Source organism: Vipera berus (genome assembly GCF_964194415.1).
Source record: "Vipera berus genome assembly, chromosome: 7".
NCBI lineage: Eukaryota > Metazoa > Chordata > Lepidosauria > Squamata > Viperidae > Vipera > Vipera berus.
Window position 1 is genome coordinate 43381039 of NC_138209.1, and position 27039 is coordinate 43408077.

The window sequence follows — 27039 nt, forward strand, 5'->3', positions numbered from 1 at the left end:
ATGAACAAATTCTTTTGCTTTGAGAAGACTGTGTATATTTGCTTATGCTTAAACCTGAGTAGTGACAAGAAGATTCATTCAATAGAAACCAAAATCAGGTACTTAGGTAAAAATGCCATAGTCTTCCACTAATACCTACATACTTTGTAGGGTTTGTTGGAAAATAAACAGAACCAAAGATTCAGAATATTGCAAAATGCACTCATCTAGAAGACTCAATAAGACAGAGGTCCCCAACCTTTTGGGCACCAGGGACCAGTTCTGTGGAGAGAGGTTTTTCCATGGACCAAAGGGTGGTTTTGTATGCTACGTGCATCCCGCAGATGGGGCTTTGCTAGTTTGTGCAGACCGGTTGCTGGCATGCTGCAGCCCGGTACTTATCCATGGATCGGGGGTTGGGGATCTCTGCACTAAGACACTATTATATATATGGCAATTCCCAGAGAATTAGCAATGAATTCCAGCCACTAGCATTACATTCAGTAGCAATGGAAACAGCATCAACTCATAAATGTTCTTGGAAAGCTGCTTTGTTCCTTGTTATGGCTTAGTATAACTGCATGGCAAGCAACCAGGTCAGTATTCCTCAGTGGAGTGCCTCACTGCCAATGGTACCAATCAGCGTGACACACGTTACACTACAATGTGCACACAGGAAAAGAGGTTGTAGTAATAGGTGGGCCCCAGGCTGGGAATTTACTATAATGGTAAAAAGTTTAGATATCTAGGAGATCTTAAAGGAATTTTAGCTTGTTCCAAGCTCTTAAAGGGTCTAATTATGGTGCTTGGCTTAATAGGTTGAATACCAGTCTCTGCACAAAAAGTTATGTCGGTACTCCCAAAAGAATTCCTAAGAATTTATAGCCTGCCCTGCAGTATTGTGAATGTCTAGCAAGCAGGTGTGTGTAAACGCACGCACTTGCACACACACACTCACCTAGCATATCCCATTTGGAAAGGCTAAAGAGCAGTATTTAAATAAGTATTGCTTTCTTGAGCTTGCATTGCGCAATTGTCTGAACAATAGTGTAATGACTTCTTCCTTAAGAGATCTCAGTAATACAATTTCCATCCTTTTGCATTCCCTGGGTCCGTGGGTCAGAAAAGCTCTTTATGTTTCCTCTTTTTTATTTTTGCCTTGGAGGCTAGAAGTGGGTGTTGTTGCATAAATAATGGGTTCCTCTCATGGCATTATAATATGGAATACATTTCTTTTTCATATAGTTTTTCTCAAACATCTTTGTTTTTCTATATTTACTATATTATTAGTAATAGTAATAATAATAAAGTTGGAAGGGACCTTGGAGGTCTTCTAGTCCAACCCCCTGCTCAGGCAGGAAACCCTATACCATGGATTGTTCAGTCTCTTAAAAACTTCCAGTGTTGGAGCATTCACAACCTCTGGAGGCAGGTTGTTCCACTAATTAATTGTTCTGTAAGGAAATTTCTTAGTTCTAAGTTGCTTCTCTCCTTGATTAGTTTCCATCTGTTACTTCTTGTCCTGCTCTCAGGTGCTTTGGAGAATAGCTTGACTCCCTCTTCTTTGTGGCAGCTCCTGAGATATTGGAACACTGCTATCATGTCACCTCTCGTCCTTCTCTTCATTAAACTACACATACCCAATTCCAGCAACCGTTCCTTATATGTTTTAGCCTCCAGTCCCCTGATCATCTTTGTTGCTCTCCTCTGTACTTTTTCTAGAGTCTCAACATCTATTTTACAATGTGGTGACCAAAAGTTGATGCAGTATTCCAAGTGTGGTCTTACCAAGGCATTATAAAGTATGAACGCTTCACGTGTTAAAATTTTAATTCTTCCATAGCCTCACTCAGTTTCCAAAGCCGTAAAGGCTCACCAATAAATGAAGCCTGCTGTGTTATCCCAGCAATTATCTTTTGTTAACTATAGCCAGTGATATTTGCAAACCCAGTCAATTTTGGCTTATTAATAAACTACAGTATGATGAAACACCATGTTTCTGTATGGTTGTCCCTAAAAAATTGAGTGGGAAGCCATCGTTTTGGCTACAACCTTCACTACTTCAGACTAGGGCATGCTTTGTGTAACTGGAGACCTTTTTCAGTGTGTAACTTGAGGGCTGGAAATTTGTGATTGACTGCTCTGCTGTGGTGCTCCTTTAGCAGCGGATGCCTCCTAGAGCCTTGAACTACACTGGCCATCATCTTCCACATAGGCTATAGCTCCAGTGCGTTTACCATGTACTTGAAAGACCAACAGAATGTATTTTATTAACCAGGCCATAATTTGGAAAGGGTTATGTCTTTCTTTTATGCAACAGAAGTAGAAATTGATTTACCTGGAGCTAATTTGGAAGATGAATGGTGGTGGTGATGGTGATATATCTACCTTCTAATGGCATCTGTCCATTAATAAGGTAATCTTCACTTGTGTATCTGGCCTAGGCTTTTTAATTTTGTGGGATAATTCTTGTTTTTCTTTGTAATGGAGCAGGACCTGGTGAAGAGGCAAATGAGCCAACAGGTATACAAGTTGTCACAATATCCTTGAAAGTATTAAATTATCTATGAGACCTTATCAGATCCCAAGGCAGAAGGAAGCTGAGTTCACTTACTGCATTGAGCCAGAAAGGTATGTGTTTGGAAGTATGCTTAATTGTAAGTTATGGGTTATGGATAGCAGAATATGTAAGCCAAGGCACTGTTAGTGATTTAGCAAGTTGTGGTTAAGCCAATAATAATTAGGCATTGTACTTAATACTGTAAACTGTTTAGTCAGTTTTAAGTTTGCAAAGTAAAGATGCCCTAGGAATTAAGCTGAAGCAGAACTGGTTCTGGCAGAATGAGAAATGTTGAAATCAGCAGATTTTGACACGCTTAATTAAGAGACAGATGAAATCTAATTAATTTTTCTGAATTCACTGTGTAGAGTATGTACAGAATGAGACTTCTCATTTAAGAAACAACTTTTAGGAACATAATTCAGTGAAATTATTTTTTATCCTTGAGAGAAAAAAAAAGCTAATGGGAATAGCCATTCTTTGCTTCCTTCTGAACGAATATTTCTATTGATTTTTCTCTCATGTATACACATTGATGTACAAATAGCATGGCTATGCAACATGTCAGTCTATTCCCAAGCTTTTAAGAGTGCAGATAGATGCAGATATATAATTTATCTACAATTAACACTCTTTCTGGGAAGAGTTGCTTTGCAGAGAGGCTCAGTTCAAGCTCCTTGAGTTCCGAAGCACATTTTATCAGTCCCTGACCAGAGCTAAGCACAGCTCTTAAATACAAAGGCTTAAGCTGCATATCTTGCCCAGAACTGCAGCATTATTTGCCTAAGAAAATATTCTAAAAGATTTACCTGATTCATAGATATAAAATACCACAATGGAAAACATTTTATCTTAACAACTTTAATGAGATGTAATGAATCTTTAAAAAAACAGATCAAAGAAAAAATGTATTCATTTTACATCCTACAGTCATGGTAGTAGGAGGATATAAACTGCAGTAGAGTGGGATGAGTTAAACCAGCCAGTGGGGCAAGTTAAACATGCTATGGAAATATGCCTCAGACATATTTTAGAAAAGCTTTGTTGGGCAAAAGCAAATTCTTATTAAGGCAGTAATTAAAAATAGCAGATGAAATAGTGTCAGGTTAGTTCACATCATCTGGAATATTTGGCATTAAGCTCTTAAACATTAAGCTCTCTTTTGTACCAACATTTAGTTATCCTACTCAGCTAATCTCCCATGCCCGGGAATAAACCACCAGTGTGTCAAGTACTTAGGATTTTCTTTCAGGAAAGCAAGAAGTCTCCAAACTTTCAACATTTACAGATACATTGAAGGCTATTCTGCCTCATCCATCCCTTCAACTTCATATAAACTATAATAAAATTATTTGCTAATAGCCAAACAAATCAAACAATGAAATATGCATATGGCTTGCTTTAAAAGGGCCATTTTTAAGGTTATCAAAAGATAAGTTTTAATTTGTTATGCAGTCAAGTAATGATACTGATTCATATATTAGCTTAGTAAACACTGAAATAAGTTATTTAGAAAATGCAACACACTGTTGTTTATCACTGCAATATCACTTCCTTTCAATAAGAGACACAAGAATGTAATTTATTTTTTTTAATTGCAAAATTATCAAGTACACATTAATGGTACATTTTAATATCAATTAACAGAATTGAAACATTCAGTCTGTTGTGATCCTGGGGTAGTGGCTCTACATTTTAACAAGTAGTACCACTAAAAATATACCAAGTCAGAGACAGTGCACTGGAACACACCACACTTTCTGATATGCCTCAATGTGACTCTACTTGCCCAACTGGAGGGCACATTGCAGTGAGAGAGAGCAGGGAGCATGGTTGGCCTCACCAGACTGCCCCAAAACTCCTGTTCGTCTGCCATATTAGCCAATTATGTTTTATGGAAAACAGCAATGTGATTTCCTTCATAATTACTTGAAAGATAAGCAATTTTAGATTGTGGCTGAAGATGAGAAACAGTCATAGGTGCAGAAGTAAGTGGGAATCTCTGAAGATTATCAGAGGGAACACCCTGGAAAGCTCCAGGCATGTTTGCTAAGCGCAGAGGAGTGCCATGCTATTCCTCTGAGACAGGGCTGAGTAGGTGGAAGTCTGTAGGTGTAGAGGGAGTTAAGAACTCCAGAGCACTATTTCAAGTTTACACATTGATGTTCCAAAGTAGGTGGCAGCCAAGGAGAAGGCAAACACTGAGTTCTTTCAAAGGATTGGGCAATACCAGTTCAAGCTGTCATGATTTTCTAAAACTATCTCATACACACCTGCCTAAAACACACCTTGCATACCAAGTGCAATGGGACTTACTCCTGAATAAAGATTCATAGGACAAACTGCAATAAGATACTTGCCTTAAGAAATTCTCTAGTAACACTGTATCTAAACAAGGATCAACTGATGTTAAATAGGAAGAAGAAGCCCCAAACCCTGTTTAAGGTTCATACAATGAAAAGTATACATTTGGAAAGCAGACTGGGTTAATTTGCTGGTTGAATTGCAAGCACTTAAATCCAGGTTTCTCTGGAGACATACTGCAGTTGAAGAGGCTCTTGGCACTGGAAAACATCTGCCACTGTTCACCCAGCAAGGGATCCTCTTCCATGAGTTGTATTCTGCAGGCTTGTGGCCCTCACCAGGGACTGCAGGGGTCTGGACAGTCCCTCAGGTAAGTCTCTATATGGCCTTCAGAAACTTCTAGCAATGTGGTTGAGACTGTCAACTAAATAAGGGGGAAAGTTTCATATGAAAATGTCAGTTTGGCAATGTGACAAAAACAAATGTTTTTTTCAAAATAATAACCCTCTCAATGTTTATGCTACATTAGGGCTGTTGTGCTTTAGCATAAGTCTGTATAGTAAGGTAAGCCCAAAGGAAGGGAGAGGCTTTTGAAGGAGTTGGAGGTGGCAGCAGCCTGCTCCAGGGGAAAAAAGGAGCGAGGCCCCTTTAAGGAAAAGGTGGAAGAGACAGGATCAGAAAAAAGAAAGGAGGTGAGGAGGTCATGCAGGAATACAAGCTAATTTGAAGGCTAATCCACATGGAGCTCCATTTCCATCTGTCCTGTTTGCCATCTTTTGCTCCCTAGAGACTAAAATGGACATTCTGAAACTTGAGCTGGCCACGAACAAAGGGTATATATATCGGAGGTGGTGACCCTTTGAGAACTGTATGCAATGAAATTTTATTTTGATATATGCAAACTGGTGTACATTTAAAGTGACAATAAAGGTTAATAATAATAACCAACAACAACAATACCTAATTTGCCACAATACAACAAAGCCCCGATTGAATTATGTTTTCATGCCACATATTGTTTACAGTCACAGTCATGTTTAATGCCTAGTTTTTACTGAAACAGAAATTGTGTCCCTGGGCCAGAACCACTTTGAGTTAAAATCTTGAGAAAAATTATGAAGATTTGCTTGCCGTTACATGACCTTACACAAATTTAAAAAATAGATCATGTGCTAGCTGGACCATGATAAGCAAATAACATCCATTATATCTCAAAGAGATTGTCTATAGATTTAGCAGGATTCAGAGTAAATGTTATCTAAGTCAGGGCTTTTCAACCTTTTCACAGATTGTACCACTTTTAGGTCATGACAATATTTTTTTTAATTGAAAAGTTTTTCAATACATTTTATCTTTAACAAAACAATACCACTTTTAGGTCATGACAATATTTGAGTACCACCAGTGCTTAGCAAAAACCTGATGACTAAAAAAAAAAGGGGGGGGATTTTGGGTTTTACTGATTAGATTCATTTGTTGTTATAGAAATGGCTAGTTTATAATATGGAAAAGTAAAAAGTTGAGGTTCAATGTTAATGCTTCCTTCTACTGCAACAGAGGAACTCTGTTCTTTTTCCCTTCTCCCCCTCACTTCCCCCCCTTTTCCTCCCCACTGTGTCCTACTATTTGCTTTTGTATTTTATTCTATAATCTAATAAACAATTACCAGCTGTAGGAAAAAAAGGAAAAAGGTACCAGTTTTAATTTCTTTGGTGGCTGTTCCTTTGCTGAATCACTTTTCCCTTTGCACTGACAAACGTATGATAAATTTATACATGTTTATTAATATGCACCACTACCAGCTAGTTCAGGGCTCTTCAAACTTGGCACTTTTGTGGACTTCAACTCCCAGAATTCCTCAGCCCTCATGGCTGGTTGTAATCAAGTGCAAAGCAAGAATATAAAGGAACACAAACTCCATTTTTTTTCCTCTTTAAGTTGCCTCAGGAGAGTCACATGTCATAATGTTGCAACTCACACAGAAAGGCTTCATTCAATTGCGAAAAGCTTTAGCTTTAGATTAAGCCAGTTCACCTTCAAACAAAACTTTCTAAAAGCCACAGACAGACTCAAAGGGGGTAAAACTAATTACATTTGTTCAAAGAGATTAAACCTTTCCTGTTGTCTTTTTCCCCTTCCCACACCCAAACCATGTTCTTTTATAGCCTCTCCTCTCCTCCCCCCCTCTTTTTTCCTTCAGTTCACCTCCAGTTCCAAGCTGCTTCTGGAAGCGCCAATCAGCTGGAGCCCTGCCGGCTCCTGGGGCTTCAGTCCTGCAGCTGCCTCTCTCAGGCTTGGCTCGCTTAGGCTCATTCCCTTCCCCTGCTACACTTCGCTAGCAATCACATACCACTTGCCATGTGGCAAAGTACCACAAGTGGTATGCATACCACCCTTTGAAAAGCCCTGATCCAAGTCATCCAGAGATGACTTCTGAGGCCTAGCTTTTCCTCCTGGAGAAGGAAAGCTGCTCACGGGCTTTCAATGTCACCTGCATCCCAAAAATAGTATGACAAGGAAAATAATGGAATACAGTGATCTTTGGCTGCAAGCATACATGATCATGAGTTACAGACTTGTCAAGGCAAAGAACACATAAACTGCAGCTGGAGTAACAATTTTAAAACTTCATGTCCCTTTTATTGACTTAGCCTTGTGACGTTAAGTGACAATCACTGACTTAAATCAATGTGATTCTACTCTCTCCCTCTCAAAGATATCAGCGAAAGAAGTGCAGGAAACTACATCCTGCCTATATCCTTGAACTCTGTTGATTACAAAAAAAGGGGGGGGGGAAATGTGTCTCCAGTTGCAAACAATTTACTGCCCCAGTTTAAAAGACAAGCTCTGCTGTCTTCCATTCTACGACCACATAATGGGTTAAGCAGAACCAAAATGCTCAAAACAATATTTAGTTTAAGAACAAATGGAACAATTGAAAGGCAGATAGACAAGAATGAATGAAATTCTTTCAGGATGCATCAAATAAGGAGTTAAAAGTTTAGACAGCCAGTTTTGTTAATGGACCGGGTTAGCAACTGGGAGACAGTGAGTTCTAGTCTCTCCTTAGCAAGTGTGTGGGTGACTTTGGGCCAGTCATTCTCCCTCAGCCCAACCCACCTCACAAGGTTATTGTTGGGGAAAATTGGAAGAGGAGGACTATTAGATATGTTCCTTGCCTGCAGTTGTTTATAAAAATATACAGGTGAGGTATAAATAAAAATAAAACAATGTTACCTTGTTGAGGATAGGCTTTGTGGAGAGAACATTGTATAAACCTGGTAATGTGATTTTCTGTTAAGGAAGGGAAGAGAGTAAAGATTAAAACCAAAATTAATTAAGTTCTGTTTTAATCTTTAGAGTAGCTATAGTACAGAATACTATTAACTAATCTCTGATTTCAGCAACAGGTGTCCCATCCTAAATGATTTTTGCATCATAGACAGTCAAAAATCTGCTTTGAGATGTTGCCATCCAGCCAGCTGTAGAATGAACAAATAGTTCTAGGCTTGTGACTGAGTTTATTACTCCAGTCAAACTATTTTAGCTGAATTTTAGAATGAAAATTATTTCTATTAACCATATTGTTTGCATTTGTACATGAGACTAATTCATTATTTGTTAAAGACAAGAACTAAACTAGCCATGCCTAACACAAGATTCAGTCCTGTGACAGACATGGCTAGTTCAAATTTGTAGTTTTTTTAAAAAAAAAGTTTTTAAAAAAACTTCCTTTCCTTTCTAACCCTCGTCCCTTGCATGTTTTAGACATTCAGCTGTTCCACAAAAACATGTCAGAAACTCATAAATCATGCATTGTCATTAAATTATAATTCCAGTCAATAAGATGACAAACTATAGTTTAAAACTACTTTACTGCCAAAACAAACTGGAAGAAAATAATATGTTCCTTAGTATTGAATCATATTTTAATTTAGTGCAAATATGCTATATCAACCATGGTTATGTTGCAGTACATTTGTTGACTATATGGAACAACCACATCAGCTGTTCTTTTAATGGTACTTCTATGTTCCATCTTGACACCAGCTTGCATAGAGAATCAAATTAATGTCTTTAGTTCTCTGCATAATTATCTTTCCTATTACACAGCATTACCTCTTGACCCGTTTGATTCAAGCAATTCATTGCAGGGTGTCTCCGGTCGTCTATAATAAGTGGAGCCTTCCAGGGGTCATAATTGGTTTCTATAACAAACCAGTTGCCGTTCTTTGCATCCAAACTTGAAATAAAAGATAAATATTAGCATTTTCTACCAAAGATTATATGATATGATATTTCTAAAATATTAGCAGGTAAATTCAAGCTATTTCTTAAAAAACACATCCCAGTTCCCTCACAGTTAGAAACATTTCATCTTTAAAAAGAAAACTTAAAATTATTAAAGCACAGCTGATGTAATGAGATTGAAAACAAATACAAAAACTGGCTAAAACCACCTCCTTTATTGCATTGTAAATATCAACATGGCTGTTTTAACACATACTATTATAGGCAATGGTGATATTTCCCTTAGTGGCCATACTTACTTCTTAATGTTTAAAGTAGCAGTTCGAGAACGTGTAATAATGCAACCCTCATCCGATTTGTTTCCTCCTACTATGAAGTAAGCTGGAGCCAGCAGCTTTGTGTTGACCAATTTATCCTTTGCATCTTCGTAACTATATGCAACAAGAGAAACAATGTAATGATTACAAGAAACAGACACTGCATTATACAGTAAACAAAATGCTCCATACACAGAATAGGAAATATGTTTGTGGAGGCTGTGTGCTACACATCCTTCTATTATTTTCAGCATAAGACTGTGAAAGTGGATGTTTAATGGGCTTTCTCTTCGTTTTCCCAGCAAAAAATAATGGGAAAAAGTTATCTCAGTGATTACCAAGTCATTAGTACTTGTAAGTTTCAGTAGCATGATTAGGGGCGGTGGGGAGAGAAGAGATACCTATACCCAAGGATCTAATAACCTCTGACCAGTTTGGGAATGTACCATATAGAGCAGTGTATAAGAATAAATGCATGGATGGATGGACAGAGATATATTGTTCTACTGCAAAAGACAAAGAAAGGGGAAAGACAAGTTGCATTGTATTGTTCCCAAGAAAACAGGCAACAAAAAAAGAGATACTGAAAAACTTTCAAGTAGCTTTACCGAACTTGGAATCTACCAGAAATATTAGTCATTCTCAGTGTCACTTCTAGGAATGGCTGTTTTATGTATCTGCAGGACACAGTTACAGCATGGCTAATTTAAAAAGGATTAGAACCATGGCAACTGATGGTAGGAAAGCCACAAGGGATACAAATAGTAGATTCTCTTTATAACACTTCCTCTAGTCCATCCACCAATAGAGCTCCCATGACCTAATGTGCCTCTAATGCGGCTCCTTGACTGCCAATAGAATAATGGGAAAGATGGTTTCTCCTATTCTTCCCTTCTTCTATGACAAATAGTTATTCTGCTATTCAGAGGCAGCAATGAAGATCAATCAGAATAAAAAGGAGAAGTAGAGTTTGATCACAAGATCAACATGTGATTGTGTACAAGTCAGAAAATATGACAAGCCAACCATGACGTGTTGGCTGTATTCACTATTGTCCTAAAAATAAATCAATGGGTAAGATATCTACATTCACATTTTAACAAAATAATGCTTAGGACCATCCGATTATAGTCCTACATTGAAAAAGAGGTGTCAGATGTCCAAACAGGCTTTAGAAAAGGCTGAAGAACACAAGACATCATTGCTGTTGCAGGTGAGATAACCGAGAAAGCCAAAGAATATGAAAAAGAAGATGCTATGTGCTTCATTGATGATAAAACGGGCTTTTGCTGTGTTATTCAGGTCAAGATCTGGAATGTGCTCAGAAAAATGGAAATCCTAGAAAAGCTCATTGTTGTCACAAGAAACTTACAGTATATACAGGTCAGGAAACCACAGTTCAGACTGAGCATAATGAAACAGAGTGGCTAAAAGTTGGCAAAGGAGTTTGATTTTCCCTTTACTTATCCAATCTATATACAGTGGAACTTTGGTACTCAACTGTTTTGAAACTTACCGAATTTGGTACTCAATGCATTCTGATGAGAAAATTTTGCCCCAATGCTTATCATTTGTATTCAATTCACAAGCTAGAACTTGTCAGTGTTGGCTGCCTTATGACTCACTTCTTTATTCCTTATGGGAAAAATATGTTTGGTATTCATCACGCCTCCTGGAATCTATTAACTACGAGTACTGAGCTACCAATGTACTGAATATTTATTAAGGGAAGCTGGATTGGAAGAAGAATGTGGTTTTAAAATTGGAGCAGCAAACTTTAATAACCTGTGCTATGCTGATGACATGAACCTTGATAGCCAAATACGCAAAAGATCTATAAGCTTTAGCAAAAAAAAGTCAAGGAACACAATAAAAATGGGACTTAAATTATATTTAAAGAAGACAAAACTAATGACAACAGGTAGAACAAGCAGCCTTAAAATTGAAAATAAAATTATGAAAGTGATTGAATTATCAAATTATCCTACTTTGGACACATTATGTGAAGACCTAGCTCTTTGGGAACAATGCTAATGCTTGAAAAGATGGGAAGAAAGAGAACTCTAGGAAGGACAGCAGCAAGATTGATGGATTTCGTCACAGTGCTGATGAGTGCGACCTAAAAGATTAAGTAGGGGATAGACTGTCATGGAGAAAATCTATTTCTAGATTTGCTAGGAGTTCACAATTTTTTTTCTTAATAATCATTATCTACATAAGCAAAATGATTCATTCATAACTTATCTTGTGCACCTATCCCAATTTTTGGGGGAAAAACTGATGACATAACCCCACATGTTTAACTTTGCAGAAACATAAAGAAAACAGTATTAGTTGCAACACCAATATATAGTCATATCTGCTGCTTCACTGCTTAAGCAACTTTCGAATAATTTTTATTAAAGAATTTCACATAAATAAAAAATAAGAATGAAATTATACAGAACGAAATTTAAAAAGATTAAAAAAGTGGAAAAGAGCGCAAGCAGAAAATAAAATAAATGGTTTCTGAGCTACTTTACAGCAGTTACAGAACAATTACTTATCTTGAACTGCTTAAGCACCTAACATGTTACCTTGTGCTGTTTTCCAACACAGCTCTGGTGAGAAAACTCATCCACCAACCATCCCTCTTGCCAATAAGCCACTCAAAGATTCCTGTAAAAGATCCAGAGCTTTAATTCTATTCAGTTACACCTCATCTTTTGAATCTTACTATTTCTCTTCCAATGCTGACATCAGATATAATTGATAATCTGAGGAATTTAGGACTTAGCTCTTAATAAAATGACACTCTCTTGATATTTTCCTTTAGACAAAGAGCAGTTCATTAGGGGTACTCACCAATGTAACCTCCATTAAGACTGAATCGCTCATTCATGGTTAATGTAAACAAGCCCTAAAACAGAAGCCAAATAATGCAATACTTTACTTGAATAAAGTAAATTCATTTGTAATATTTTCATATCTAATGAAAAGGAGCACTACATGATTAGCAGACTTCCTGTTAGAGAGCTTTGGGCTCCACTATTTATATACAGTATGATTCTATTAATAAATCACTTTAAATCAAGGGTGTCCAACCTCGGTAACTTTAAGTCTTGAGGATTCCAACTCCCATAATTCCCCAGCCAGCCAATTCTGGGAGTTGAAGTACACAAATCTTAAAGTTGCGAAGGTTGGGCACCCCTACTTTAAACCATCATATGATCCTTTGATATGGCATAAAACACTGAATCCATCCTTGTGATTATAAGCAATGAGTTCTGGCTTGCAATGATGTGCAAACCAATTATAAATTATGCAATAAGGCAAAATTAAACCACAGTTCACCATGATTGCATACAATGGACTAAATCATACATAAATGCTGGTTTATAATCTAATGTGCTATGTGACACCAGCCTCAATTGTAAATCATATTGACATAGCAAGCTGTGTGAATTCAGACAATGAGGGTTGCTTAAATAAGGAAATTATACCTTAGGATATTTATTATATGTTTGTGTGCAAGAGCGTCATTGGATTAACATGATTAACGTGTTAATCCAATCATACCTTGTTTAATAGTGGTTCACTAGTAAGCTAAAACTGGCTCATCTACCCAAAACCCAAAGCCACTGTTTTCAAGTTCACAGTTCAAAGAATCCCAAACCATCAATAAACCTGAAGCAATCAACTGTGTGTAATTAGTTAGAAATTCTCATGACAGAGGAGACAAGATGCTTGAGCCTCATAGTGCCTTCACAGGGGCTGCAAAATGATTGTACCATTAACTCGCTGTCAACTATCCTGATTTGTTACACCAGTTAAGATTACCAGAACAGAGAAGAGAAAAATTGAAAATGTCATGTTTCTTTCAAAATTATTCATGTAAATAATCCCTCAGAACAGGGAAGGGTGTGTCTGATTCAAAAATAAAAATAAATTTGGAGGAAGCCTGACATTTAGAGGAATATTCAACAATTGAACCATTTTTCCATCTCAATGCCCAAACTGCAGAACATTAAGTTGAAGCAAACATATTTATATAACATTAAGTATGTCTATTTTGTTTTTTCTTAAGACTTGTGCATGAGGCACTTCCAGTGGCAGCCTGGATTGTAGAAACTCGCAGGATACAAATTTCATTTCCTAGTCAAACTGTCAAATAAATATACTTTGTGAACAAAAAATGCAACACAAGAAAGTTTTAGGCAAAATTAACCTCTTCATTTCTCCAATCATGTAATTTTTGGTCTGATTTGCTCTGTTTACCTTTGTAGAACTCAAGCACAAAAGGTAAAATGACTGATTTCATATATGTTGCAGTAAATAAACAGGCAAAATAAGAGGAGACCCTTTTTCAGATATTGAAAAATTGCACACTTTATGCTTTGTACGTTCTGTGGCAAGCTTTGGCTGTCAGTCACAAAAAAGAGAAACTGGGCACCTGCCCCCCAAGTTTAAATATGTTCAGGTTGAGAGTAATAAATTATGATATTTCTGTGCTATTAAGATCAGAATGCCATTTACATTGTATAGATCAGGGGTCTGCAACCTTGACAACTTTAAGACTTGTGGACTTCAGCTTAAAGTTGTCAAGGTCAATAAATTGATAAATGGACACTTACTTGTTTAACTCCAGATACAATTCCCACATAGCCAGCAAAATTCGCAGATTTAAATACTGTTTTATTGTTTTTCTGAAAATCCAATGATACCATTAATGGCTTCAGCTTCAGCGTTGTGTCCCAGGAATTATTTTGTATATCCCACCTACAATTAAATATAAGAAATAAATATATATTCAAAACTATACCGAGTCCTTTCTGGCAGCTTCATTCAATAGAAAAACTATTTAGTAATCTATGTGCTGCTCACTTAACAAGGACTACATAACATCTGAGTTTCACCTTTTGATCAAAGCTATGGAAATTGGAGTTTTTCTTCTTCTGGTCAAAGACCGTATCTCATCATCTAGATCAGTCAATATTTGCTAGCTTCATGTTTACTTATGAGAACCATCGATATAGTATCACCCCCGTTAATCTTCACAACAGGGTGGTTTATAAATCTTAATTTGGAAATATCACAGAAGAATCTTTCTTCAAATTCCTTGATTCATAAATAGTGCATTCAAAGTTACTGGTAGAGGATCCAAGGTCTCTAAAATTTTATCCTATCCTAAGTTTAACTAGGAGATTGTGATTGGTCTATATCAGGGGTATCAAACTGTTGGCCCATGGGCCAGACGCGTCATATGGAAGCTGCACCCACCCCATTGCCGGCAATGGCAAAACAGTCCTGATACGTCGCGCGATGTCATGTGATGTTGCGATTTTGACATGTCTGGTCTACATAACCAATGATCTTGATGCCTGAATTAGGATTTCAACCTACATCTCCTTAGTCTTAATATGTCACTCTAACCATCATCTTTGATCTAACCCTCACATTTTGAATGGGTTTATATCAATATAATATATTCAACAACTTGTTCAGTTTAACAAAAATTACTATGTAGAACAGCATGTGTTTGTCACTTTTATTTTCTCCACTAGTTAAGTGTAACATAAGTCTCACTAGTTAATGGAAAAGTTTGCATACATTGTCAATTTCCTCATCCCATTCAGTCTTGTTTTTCATTAACGCTGAATTTTACTCCGAGCACTAAATCTTAAAATTCGTCTATGCTGTGTAGAACATAATGCTTTGACTAATTCTATTAAGAAAGATCAGGACACCCTAGTACCTTGTTAACTGTTAAAATCAAAACAAAACAGGATGTAATCTGCCGTTACAGATTAAAAAACAAAAAGTACATATACAGACAGGACATACTGTAAAATCTATGATGACCTTCCAGTTTTATACCCAGCATTAAGCAAATGTATAAACTGTTACTTGCATCTCTGAAACTGCAAATACTTGCACTGATATTTTTGCTATTAGATATCAAATTCTAGGTAATGTGTAGGGCCCAAAACAAAACTAATCCTCGATTTCAGTTCACATATAAATAGGAGATTTAACATGCATTGTCAAGTAATTTCAACAAGACATTGTCTTAAAGAAAAATGGAAAATATCACTATGCTGAAGTCACAAATAATACTAACATTCAGAAAGAAGTATAATAATCTTGCAGCTATTACATACCCAAGAAACAGTCCGAAATCAAGGTTTCTAGCATGGTATAGCTTTCCTGATTGAAAACAAAACAAATTTGAAAACATGTTTAATTGTTATTTATTTACTCAATTTTGAAGGCCAACCATCTCAGCAAATAACTCTGGGAGCAGCAAACAATATTATAAAATAAGTTAAAAAACAAATTCTCCTTATAAATACAAAAAATAAAATATCTAGCTGATGAGGGAGATACCACTATTGATGGTTGTTAACACAACCAGGAGATGAGACCTTTCACACGCCTTGGACCCTGGACCTGGGCACAGTACCAGGCCTCATTGCCTTAGTATAGTTAGTCCGCAAATTACAACCATCCATTTAATGAATGATTGAAGTCACAATGGCACTGAAAAAAGTATGGTGCCTTTTGCAATCGACTGGTGGTGTTTCAAGCGGAGCTTCATATGTTTTGAGATAGCATTTCTCAAATGAATCACAATAGCTATGCATTGCCTACCTGTTTTGTCTTCAGCTATTATGGATGTGCACACAGTGAAGATCTCGTAGAAGATGTTGAACAAAACAACATCACCTGTACAGTGGGAATGCAGAAGAAAAGGTTACTGAATTTTCAATAAAATATAGACACAAATGTGTACAAACCAAAGCAAGAAATATAATTGGCAACACTAATCAAAGGTGACTCTAGATTATAGGTAGAAAAATAATAACAAAAAATAACTTACAAACGTTCAAAAATGTTGAAAATGCATACAAGAAATCTGTGCTACTCCTTTCTCTTATTTTGAGATACATTAGAAGCTACATAAGATACTATTTCATACAGTATTTAACTTCCCATAAAAAGAATTTATAAACCTTATCTGATGTTACTTTTAATTTGCATTTGTTCATAAATTGTCTAGCATGCCTTTCTAGAACCAGTATGCCTTTCTGAATTATATAATACCGTATTTTGCAATTTATGAAAAACAAGGAAAAAGGTTATAAGGTAAAGGAGATCAGATATTCCAATACATGAAGTTAAATGCTTTAAACATTATGCTTCCTACATGAAAATTAGAAAAAATATAATGCACATTTGAGACTTCATTAAAGTGTTTGTTGACTGATATTTAATGGAAGTAATTAATGGACTTAGCATTTCTTCATTTGAATTAATTGTCTGATTTTATGCATCTTTTCTAGTACATGCAGATTGTACACCTGGGCACTGAAGATCCATGCCTTTGCTGGAACCTCAACACAGATTGCTGGAGTAGCGAAACTGTGGCAACAAAGGAACCTATATATTTGAAAGTCAAATACTACAGGAATATGGAAATTACCTAAAGGACCATCAATAGCAGAAGCAATGCCTTTTATTTCTTCATTGAAAGGATAGGGAAGGGTAGAGCATAACCAACCCTAAAAGGAAACCATGAATTAATTAGTTAGATTTGACAAATTATGATATATGCTAAAAAAAATCAACTTTATTTTTTCACTTAGGGTAATTTGCAGTAGACAACTTATTCTTTCTCTCTTCTTTAGATATTATAGAAAGAACAAAGACTAACACTGTTGTATTTCAGAATAGTTGAAATTGCTGAAAAATTATAAACTACAATACATCTTTCTTTTATTATTATTTCATTAACTGCAATGTCTGAATCTCTGAAAAATGTTCAGATAAGGATGATAAAAAACAGGAAAAAATACAACTCCTGCAGAAGACAATGAAGCCAGTCATTTGGCTATGGATTTTCAAGGACAAGTCAACCAAAGAAATATGAAAATATTTTATTTCTAGGAAACCAAAACTGCTGAAAGTTCTAAATTCTACACGGTTGTCTTTTTCTTTGAATCCAGCAAGTCAGTTGAAGACCATCCCAGTATTATTTTGTAAAATAACATATTGCACTGCTTTAGTAAGAGCCTTTTTCAAAATAAAATGTCACAGTAGGAAAATGGAAGAGAATGATTTTATGATGGCTCAATACGTGGAGCCAAATGATTTTAAGTATGTAGTTTAAAGCTCATACTGGGCTTGTCAAGTTTATGTTTCCCTTTTATGTTCTCCTTCATTATCTTGGTGCAGAGGTTAGAATGCAATATTGCAGGCCAACTCTGCTCACATTGCCAGTTCAATTCCTTTTATCCTGACTGGTTCAAGGTTGACTCAGCCTTCCATCCTTCCAAGGTCGGTAAAACGAGGACCCAGATTGTTGGGGGCAATATGCTGACACTGTAAGCTTCTTAGACAGTGCTGTAAAGCACTGTGAAGTGGTATATAAGTCTAAGTGCTATTGCTATTGTGTTAACTCCCATAACACTGCACATGCTGGGAGTACAGTAGTGATAATGGATGAGATCATTAAATAATTAAATCTCATGTTTTAAAGTGAAGCAACTAGACAATTCCTTCTAATTTCACAGTAAGTTGTACTGAAACCAATAGAAGCACAAAAATCCAATAAAAGAGCCCACATTAAAATACTGGAACATTGAATGACATTAACATTTTAAGGTATATAACATTAATGGAATATAAAAAAATGCTTTTGGTTACCTTATTTTAATGCATTTTTATACATCTATATTCCTCCTCTCTCTGCAAAAACTCCTCATTTTGGAGTGCATCATAATGTACAGTTCATCAATAGAATTGTCCATAAATAAGTTTCAGTTTTGTGCCTCAGTTGGAAAAAAGAATCCACTGTTGTATAGAACATGTCCAGACTATTCTGTCTGGCTGGGCCAATGAACAATGATACCTAGTACCACTATTGTTAGTTGGTATAATGCGCCAATAGATAATCAGACTGGATTATTCCTTTATGTTCCAAATTTGGGGTACTTATGAGCCTTGTACTCTGGAAAATCTACTGTACTCATTAAAAAACATTCCATTTCCTAAAAAAGTAGTCTTATTTTGGGAGAAAGAAGCACTATATTTACTGGTTGAGATTATATTCTTAAACAGCAGGTCACATATATAATTATTAATAAGTCTCCATCCACTGATATAGTCTTTCATTCATAAGTAGAAGCTAGAATGTTATACTTGATTTAATTTAATTTCTTCTCCAAACTGAACATAGAAAATATACTCACTATTTTTGACTCCATAGATGCTACGAATTTCTCATTAGGGATGAATGACAATACAATATCTCTAACAATCTTGATTACAGTCTTTAACTACAAAAGTGTAAGAAAAGACAAGAGATTAACCTATGTTGGTGGAATGGAATGCAAGATCTAATAAAATGGAAATATATCAAACTTTATAAAGAAGTGCAAAAAATAATGTACAACAATTTACAAAACTGCTGATCTATTCTTATATAGGCACTTTGAACCTTCATTTTGTGTATATAAAAAAGCTTTGAAGTGGGAATCTATTCACATTCCTGAACATCCTTCACTGCCTCATTTCAACCTGGAAAGTGACAGTGAGGGGTGCAAAGAGTGATGTCAGAATGCACCCATATGAGGCCAACTTAATTCTTTCTGCTATGGTTCTTACCTCATTTTTTTTGTCATGTACCACTTGGACCCATCTCTCACTTGGTGGTAGGTCAAGGTTTATGACATATTCAGGAATTGTTCCTTTATACCTGAAAAAAGGTGAATTTCCATAAATTTCCAAATCAAACTGTTACATATAAACTGTTAATTTCCAATCTATTATTTCTTATGCTATTGTCTCAATTACTTTAGCGGCCTAGCTTTAATTCACCAATATTTAAGACAGGTGCATCTTACATAAAACTTGATTTCTCTAATGTTTATTGAAACAGGCACATATTGTTTTCTGTCTTGACAAACCTGTTATTTCTAAAGAGAATTAATTAGAACTATCTCTAATCCCATCAGATGTGTGATTAGAGATATATATATTTTCCAGATATACAGAATTATAATTTAAGTTGTGCTGTGATTATGTTCAATTTTTCACCTGTTTTGGAGCGGCTAAGTGAATCACCACAAGCATTAATTGACTCCATTGGCTAATAGACATTTTTGCCAGAAACTGAAAATAAACACCAGTTTCTGGCAAAAGTCATGTTAGCACAGGACTCTGCAAACAGCAACAAACATGGGCTGGTTCATAAGAATTCAAAATGTGACCACATGATGGGGGGGGGCTATTGGAATTTCAAATAGTTGCCAAGCAACTGGTCATAAATCAAGGACTACCTCTATCAGGTATGTTTATTATGCAATACATGAAAATCCTAATTTTCTTTGTAATACTACCATAATTCTGATATAGTACAAACACTTCAAAATTCCTAAGTAAACCAGGTTCTCTTTATATCTGCAAATATCAGAAGATTTGTTAGTAAGTTACATACGTTGGTCCAGCTGGAGGATATTCATCTATTCTGCAATCTTCAGCAAACTGGGAGTAAAATAAAAGCCTTTTTAAGAAGCTGCATTTTTACATAAGTGAAGTACAAAACACTTATAGAGTCCTTGCACTTTTTGCTGTTGTAATAGGAAAAAAGGAACTGTAGGTTCAATCCTACACACAGTGCAAGAATTAAGTCATGTAGGCCCCAGTGTATTTTACTTTGTGTTGTAAAGCTGCTCCTTTTTGATGCATAAGCCTTTATATATAGTAATGCATACTGTATTGGAAGTCATAAAGTTGGAAAGTTTTTTACTGTATGATATGGACTAATTCAAACAACTACTAATAGAGGCACTGGAGACCTTTGAAGTTCTGAAAATTTTCCTTTACATCCTTTAGTAGCTGAAGAGAGGCTTAGAAAAAAGTTACTTTGGCTATAAATTAGGAAGAGCTTTCAGTTTGTCTGAGTTGGAGACTTATAATTGATTTAAACAGGGATACACAATTATAGCTTTCCAAATATACAATACCACAATCATTTGCTACCATAGCTAATAAAATAAATGTAGAAATAAATACAAATCTTCTGGAGCCAGCAAGCTCTTCTTATTTAAACAATAGGTTTGGTATTCTTTTCTAAAACTAGGATCATTGTACTAGAATTTTCTGAAAAATTAACTAGTGTTCTCCAACACTAGGTATAACTAAAATTATTAAATATAAAATCAAAAGATGAACTTCCTTTTGGGAATGTGCTTGAATAATTTTATGTCAACATTATCTTTTCTTAGAATAATTATTGCAACAGTGTCTCCAGCACTAGCCCCAAAGCTTGAAAGAATAAATCTTTGGTCATGGTGACACACTCAGATTGGATCCTGCAACATTATCCTGGGACACATATAATTTCTGTATAATTTCTTTCCCATCAATAGCTCCCAGAATTTTTTCTTGACTTTCAAAGTGATGGTACAAACCTGATGCCACATAGAGGGGGCTGGCAGGACAAGATAATCACTTTCCATGAATCAAGCTATGCAAAGAACCATATTAAATAAATTCCTCTTTGACTGCATTTAGTCAGAGGATTTGTCCCCCTCAAATGTATATTAAATTCATTAAATGTATTTATTAACTTCATTATTAAAAACAGAAATGTGGCAGAAGTTAGAATGAAATATGTTTTTTTAAAATGCAGTATTATATAGATCACATTCACAAAAATATTCTGTTCCTGATAATATGTGCAACTCTAAATCCACTGAGAAGCCAAAACCAAAACCAAAACCAATAGATCTTGAAAAGTATCATTCAATTAGATCAGGGCTTTTCAACCAGTGGTACACGTACCACCTGTGGTACATTGGCACCTGGCAGGTGGTACGCGACCATCCTAGAAAAGTGGTAGCGGGGGAGGGGAATGAGCTGAACCGATGGCAGCACCGCACAAGCCTGAGCGAGAGATGGCTGGAGCTGCAGGGCTGTCAGGGCTCAGCGAAAGCGCCAGGATCAGCGCTTCTTCGGGGCTGTCAGGGCTCAGTGGAAGCGCCAGGATCAGAACCAGGCTCCAGTTAGAGCTTGGCACTGATCCTGGCGCTTCTGAGCCCAGAAGAAGCGCCGATCAGCTGGAATGTTGCAGCATCTCCAGGGTCTTGTGATTTACATTCAGATGCTTGGCAACTGATTCATATTTATGACAGTCACAGTGTCCCAGGGTCATGTGAAGTGACCAAAACCTGCTGCAACCACCCAGCAGATGGGGGGAATAAAAACCAAACATCCCACCCCACCCCACCTCCGCTGCCAATCCTCAACAGAAATGCTCACAACAATGAAAACCTCGGACATGAGGAAGAGTGCCGCTGTGCAGGCAGGCAGGTGTCTTGCTCGGCTGTGGCTTGGGGGGCACTTTTTTCAGTGCCATTGTAACTTTGAACAGTCACTAAGCGAACTGTTGTAAGTCGAGGACTACCTGAACTTCATCACTTTTTTCCTCTTTTTTTTTTTGGTCATCACATTTTTGACACCTTGCTAGTTGACTGGTGGTACTCGGATGTTACCATATCCTAAAAGTGGTACAATGGGTGAAAAGGTTGAAAAGCCCTGAACTAGATCATGCAGCTAAAATAAACACAACGATGACAACAGTTCAAGTTTGGGCTTTTTCAGGAAACCCAGTAAACATTTAAAAATAAAATCAAATACCCATGAAAGAATCTTATTTGTTTTATCTTCTGTGGGAAAAGAAATTCAGGCATCTCCTCTGTAGGCTAAACAAACCTGAAAAAGCAATGAAGTACAACTTTCTATGCAGTTCAATGTTAGTAGTGTGGTAATCTTCCCATTCCATGATCTATTTCAATGATATTCATTAGCAGAAATGCAAAAATTTGGTTTCCGGTGCTGCACCTAAGAATATATTAGGATGGGAATTTTGCAATGTTGAGAAACTGCACAATCAGGGAATCTCTAATGGCAAAGATAATGTACATGTTTATTAAAAAAGGTACAAATTAGTTGTTGCTTCAACATTGCAGGTGTAACAACGTAAAAGGAAAAAAAACAGAACTGGAGACAGTGATACAGTAAATACTTAAGAAGCTGCGCATCTGTAAAGTACCATTTATTTTGGCTCCAGAAATGTCCCAATTGTTTTCCTCACCTCTCAATTTACAACAAGTCTTGCTTGCAAGGGATCTAGTCGGGAAATCGGCACACACAGTTCTTGTCACTTAATCATAATCATAATAGTAAAGTTGGAAGGGATCATCTAGTCCAATCTCCTGCTCGGGCAGAAAACCCTGTACCATTTCAGACAAATGGCTGTCCAGTCTCTTCTTAAAAACTTCCAGTGTTGGAGCATTCACAGCATCTGGAGGCAGGTTGTTCCGCTGGTTAATTGTTCTAACTTGTGGGGACCTTATGTTTTCCACCATCAGGGAAGGTGATGATGGCCAAGATAGAGCTACGTTTGCAAGCATACCAGCTTTAGCTTTTGCAAACATGATTTTGATACAAATAATAGGAAAGAAAGGGGAGCTACTTTACTTGAGACACCAATGAGCTTCCAGAAACTAGAGTACATCTATTGGATGGAGTTTGGCATCTACTTCCTAAAAGACAAGCAATTTGTAGCAGGGACATCTCTAATTGTATATCATTTTATATATGGCTCATGTATCTTTTATATATAATTCCTTACAGGTAAGCAATTTCTTTATGCAAGAAATTAAATATTAATGAATACAAAACAGAAAGAATGACCAGGTAAGCAAACAATAGGCAAATAAAGTAATATTCTAAGTATGTTGGAAGTTATTTGTTGCCAAAATAAGAGAAAGGCATCTCAAATAAGATCATGCAAGGAAATGAATTATTAATCAAGGCACAGTTTCACATTTCTAAAATATACAGAGTGAGAAATGCAGCAAGATCAAAGATGCATCTAGAAAAGTACAAACATTAATTCTGAAGTTACTCATATTCTTCCTGTTCCTAATTACTCTGATGTTAATATTAAAGTGGCATTGTCTTTGGTGTGTGTAAGGAAGATTATATGTTTGCTTCATGAACTGAGATATATATGATCCTTTGCTCCTCTATTCTTAAATACAAGCAAACAAGCAAAAAAAACCCCTCTTCATTAAACTACTTTTTATTAAAACTTCACTATACTTCTGACCCAAGTCACCTGATCTGTGGGCCTATGAGAGAAAATAAAACAAGAAAAGTTGCAGTTGCATATCCCTGAAAACGGGCACATGGAATACCATCATATATCCCCACATATGCCATTAATACGTTGGTATTTCAAGCCAAAATGTTACTGCCAGAACCATTCTAACAATATTACTAGTAAGAGAGAAGAAACAGGAATTGTATGGAGCATAAAACTATTCCAAGTTTAATTGTTGTTCTCTTTGAACATGCCAGAACAGGGGTGTCAAACTCAATTTCATTGAGGGCCACATCAGCATTGTGGTTGCCCTCGGGGGGCCGGGTGGGTATGGCCAGGGTGGGCACGGCCTACTGGGTGGGCGCAGCTGGAGTGCGTATGGCCTACTCGGTGGGCATGGCCAGCTCTACATCATTGGCATCAAGGGTGCCTATGGGGGCCTGGGCAGGAGTGGGACAGATCTGGGGGGTCTCTGGCAAAATGAGGGTCTCTGGGCCAGGGCCAAGGCAGTGGGGACCGTTCCCTCACTGTTTCCAGGATGGCTTTGGGGGCCACATGAAACCACTTCGCGGGCCGGATCTGGCCCCCGGGACTTGTGTTTGACATGTCTGTGCTAGAACTTTCACATTATAAATAATTTATATGTATGTAAAAATAAAATAGAAGAAAAAATATTTTAATAAAGAATATGTTTGTTCTTGTATGGGCTACAAGTAAAATAGCTCATGAAAACTTTAGAAACAAAATTGAGCTAAAAATAAAAGCTTAAATCCAGTTAGGAATCTGAAAAAGCACTGGTTATCTGAATAATTTAAGATGCAATAGCAAAGTCAGAGGAAAAAAGCTACTACAAAAAGCTAGAAGATAATGGAAATCTCAGCTGAGTTTTGCCAGAAGCTGAATTTTGCCAGCATGGATTTGAAAAAACCATACGCATTTTTAAAAGATATGAGCCAATTTGTTCCAATTTGATTGATGGCATGCATATAATCCCAGTAAATATTGTATTTATGAACTATCTTATTTCATACCTGATGCTAACCATAAGAAAAATTCCATAACTCCCATGAAGGCAGCACCAGAATGTTCTTTAGCTATGTTTGTTCAGTCCTTGATTTGTTACTTTCAAATAATTTAATGCACACAAGTAAACTAATTTTTTTTAAAAAAATCACACCTCCATATAAGATCCATTGGGATGCCCTCTGAAATAGAACACATTTCAGAGGGTGTCCCAATGGATCTTATATGGAGGTATTTTTCTTATATGGAGGTGAGCTTTTCAGAACAGTGACATTTCTTGCCTCTCATGTATGTTTGGAACTTTTTACACTTATCATGGCATCCATTTCTCCTCCAAGTATTTATGTAATGTATGCCAGTATGATTTGGTTTAATGCTGTGATACACCTTAACTTTTAAGCGGTTTAAAATCTGAATTAATTGGGTTACTTTTTTGGGGGGAAATGCAATTTGCTTTTAGTGGTTCCTAATTCTGAAATAAATGGTATCCCTGATAAATCTGAAAAAAAACCCATGAAGCTAATCTTTTGAAAAGAAATAACATTGTCATTTACTAAATTTTTCAGTTGGTTTACTGACACACAACTACCTAGTTTCAAAATAATCAGTAGAAATTTCTTGAATATAAGTCACCATCCAAGCATTCATTTTTTCTCTATAAATAATTAATTTCAGAGACCAAGATACATGCAACCATACTTGCAAACCATGCAATGAGGCAGAGAAATAATGTTTCAGTTTCTCTGCAGTATTGAGTAAAACAGGAAGTTTAAAGTGAAATCTACTGTTAGAATATGAAGACAGTCACTGAATTAAATGGGCAAATTACTCAAGTTGGGTAGCACTTTTCTACTAAACGCTGTTTAATTTGGTGTATGAGAAGACTATCCTGCACTATTTTATATTTGTATAAATTCATACTTCAATACTTCTAAAGGCTAACAAGCAACCTGCAAACTGTCTACCTAAGTTTGTGGTTACTATAAGCTTGTTTCTCCTTCAGCCCAATCCTTTTTTGCCAGTCAACTGAGAATTAATGGAACAAGTCAATCTGACTAACAAGGTCCATCTTTTGAATACAATTTTGAAGACTGCTTAGTACAGCCTTTCTCAACATCTCTGAAATTCTCCAGATTTGTTGACCTACAACTCCTTCACCAGGAAAAACAAGAAATGGCCATATTAACTGGAGGCAAATAATACCACACCCTATTTAGGGAGCATCAAGTTGTTCTATTCCGTCACTAATGTGCGGAATAGCTTGTTTTGTACCAAGTCTCTTATAAAATGGGAACTTATTTTTCAACATGAACTATTATTTGGTGAACTATAACCTGTTTTCCTATCTAGAAAGAGCATTAGTTGAGCTCTTTCAGTTCCTCACAATTTATGACTAGGGCAGGCCAATATTATTTTCTTGTTCACAACATTGTAATAGTTTCCCAGGGTACTTTTCCAGAACTTTTTTTTTTCAATATTTCAATCTAATCCAAAGCCATGGATCGTACTCGCACCAAATACTTTTTCTACCAGCCCAAAGTTGACCAGGTAGGAGCAGAAACTAATGACTGCAATCAACTGCATCTCACCGATTTCACTGGGTCTTTCTTAAGTTCCAATAAATCTGGAACTAACCTAGGATCTCTCTTTATTTTATTTTATTTTTTTTTAAAAAAACACGCATTGGTGTTTTCCTTCTTAGAACAACTCTAGTTTTTACAAGGTTTGCTGCAAATCCTATGATTTCTTAATTTCTGTTGCGGCACGCACAGCATCCAGCAACAACAACAAAAAACTCTTACAGCGCAGAAACTTTCCCCTACTTTCAGCCTTGGAGACAGACAGCCGAGCCGGGCCAATACCAGCCCCTTTCCCTTTTCTCTTGCCCCAATCGAATTCACATGGCAACGCTTTCGAGAGTTTATCCTTCATCCTCCCGTTTCCCCTCTGGAACCGCAACAGACTAAGCTCTTTTCTCACTATTTAGGAAGGAACAGCCGTCCAGGGCTTGAGAAGCAGAGACGGAAGAGTGGCGCCCTGCTTGGAACTCACCGGATCCCGGGCTCGCACGGCCAGCAAAGTTGCGGCCATCACCGCTAGGAACACCCAGCAGCGCATCGTCCTTCCAGCTGACCAAATCCAATTGCTCCGGGGGTTAAAAAGGCTCCTCCGACACGTGATTCCCACCCGGGGCAGCCGCTCCTTCATATGACTCGCTGCTCGGAATTTACCAACAGCTGGGGAGGGAAGTGACTTTGACTCGGAACGTACCATTCAGGCCAGAAGCGGGGATGGAATTACTACCTTCTCCCTGTCAGTGCGAAAGTGGTATTAATATGAGGATTCCGTGAGAAATTGTGCTTTATTTTAATGTATTTTAAAACCAGTGTTCCATCCAAAGGACCTATGAATAGCGATTATGGAAGACCATTTTTCCATTGTAAAAAAGGTTA

The 27039-nt window shown here is 36.8% G+C and overlaps 1 protein-coding gene across 2 annotated transcripts; it reads right to left on the reverse strand.

Moving 5' to 3' along the window:
* Nucleotides 1-3295: 3295 nt before the first annotated feature.
* Nucleotides 3296-26784, reverse strand: ASAH1 (N-acylsphingosine amidohydrolase 1). Of its 2 annotated transcripts, XM_081332351.1 has the most exons (14): nt 26639-26784; nt 19889-19935; nt 19057-19147; nt 18642-18728; nt 16874-16952; nt 16042-16116; nt 15552-15597; nt 14025-14169; nt 12256-12310; nt 11988-12069; nt 9394-9525; nt 8963-9086; nt 8081-8137; nt 3300-5267 (listed from the first exon to the last, which is right to left on the reverse strand). In XM_081332351.1, the coding sequence occupies exons 1-14, from the start codon at nt 26702-26704 to the stop codon at nt 5178-5180; spliced, it is 1176 nt and encodes a 391-aa protein (XP_081188477.1). In that variant the 5' UTR covers nt 26705-26784; the 3' UTR covers nt 3300-5177. The 2 variants fall into 2 exon arrangements, with proteins under 2 accessions (XP_081188478.1, XP_081188477.1); XM_081332352.1 differs by lacking the exon at nt 8081-8137 and having other exon boundaries at nt 3296-5267.
* Between the last annotated feature and the right edge of the window lie 255 nt (nt 26785-27039).

What these genes read in the sequence shown, in the direction of transcription:
- ASAH1 (XM_081332351.1), bottom strand. Translation starts at nt 26,704, where the DNA reads ATGCGCTGCTGGGTGTTCCTAGCGGTGATGGCCGCAACTTTGCTGGCC. An exon ending in CCGTGCGAGCCCGGGATCCG is followed by an intron (nt 19,936 to 26,638) that starts GTGAGTTCCAAG and finishes TTTTACTCCCAG; the next exon opens with TTTGCTGAAGATTGCAGAAT. An exon ending in GCTACTTTAAACATTAAGAA is followed by an intron (nt 9,087 to 9,393) that starts GTAAGTATGGCC and finishes TTTTATTTCAAG; the next exon opens with TTTGGATGCAAAGAACGGCA.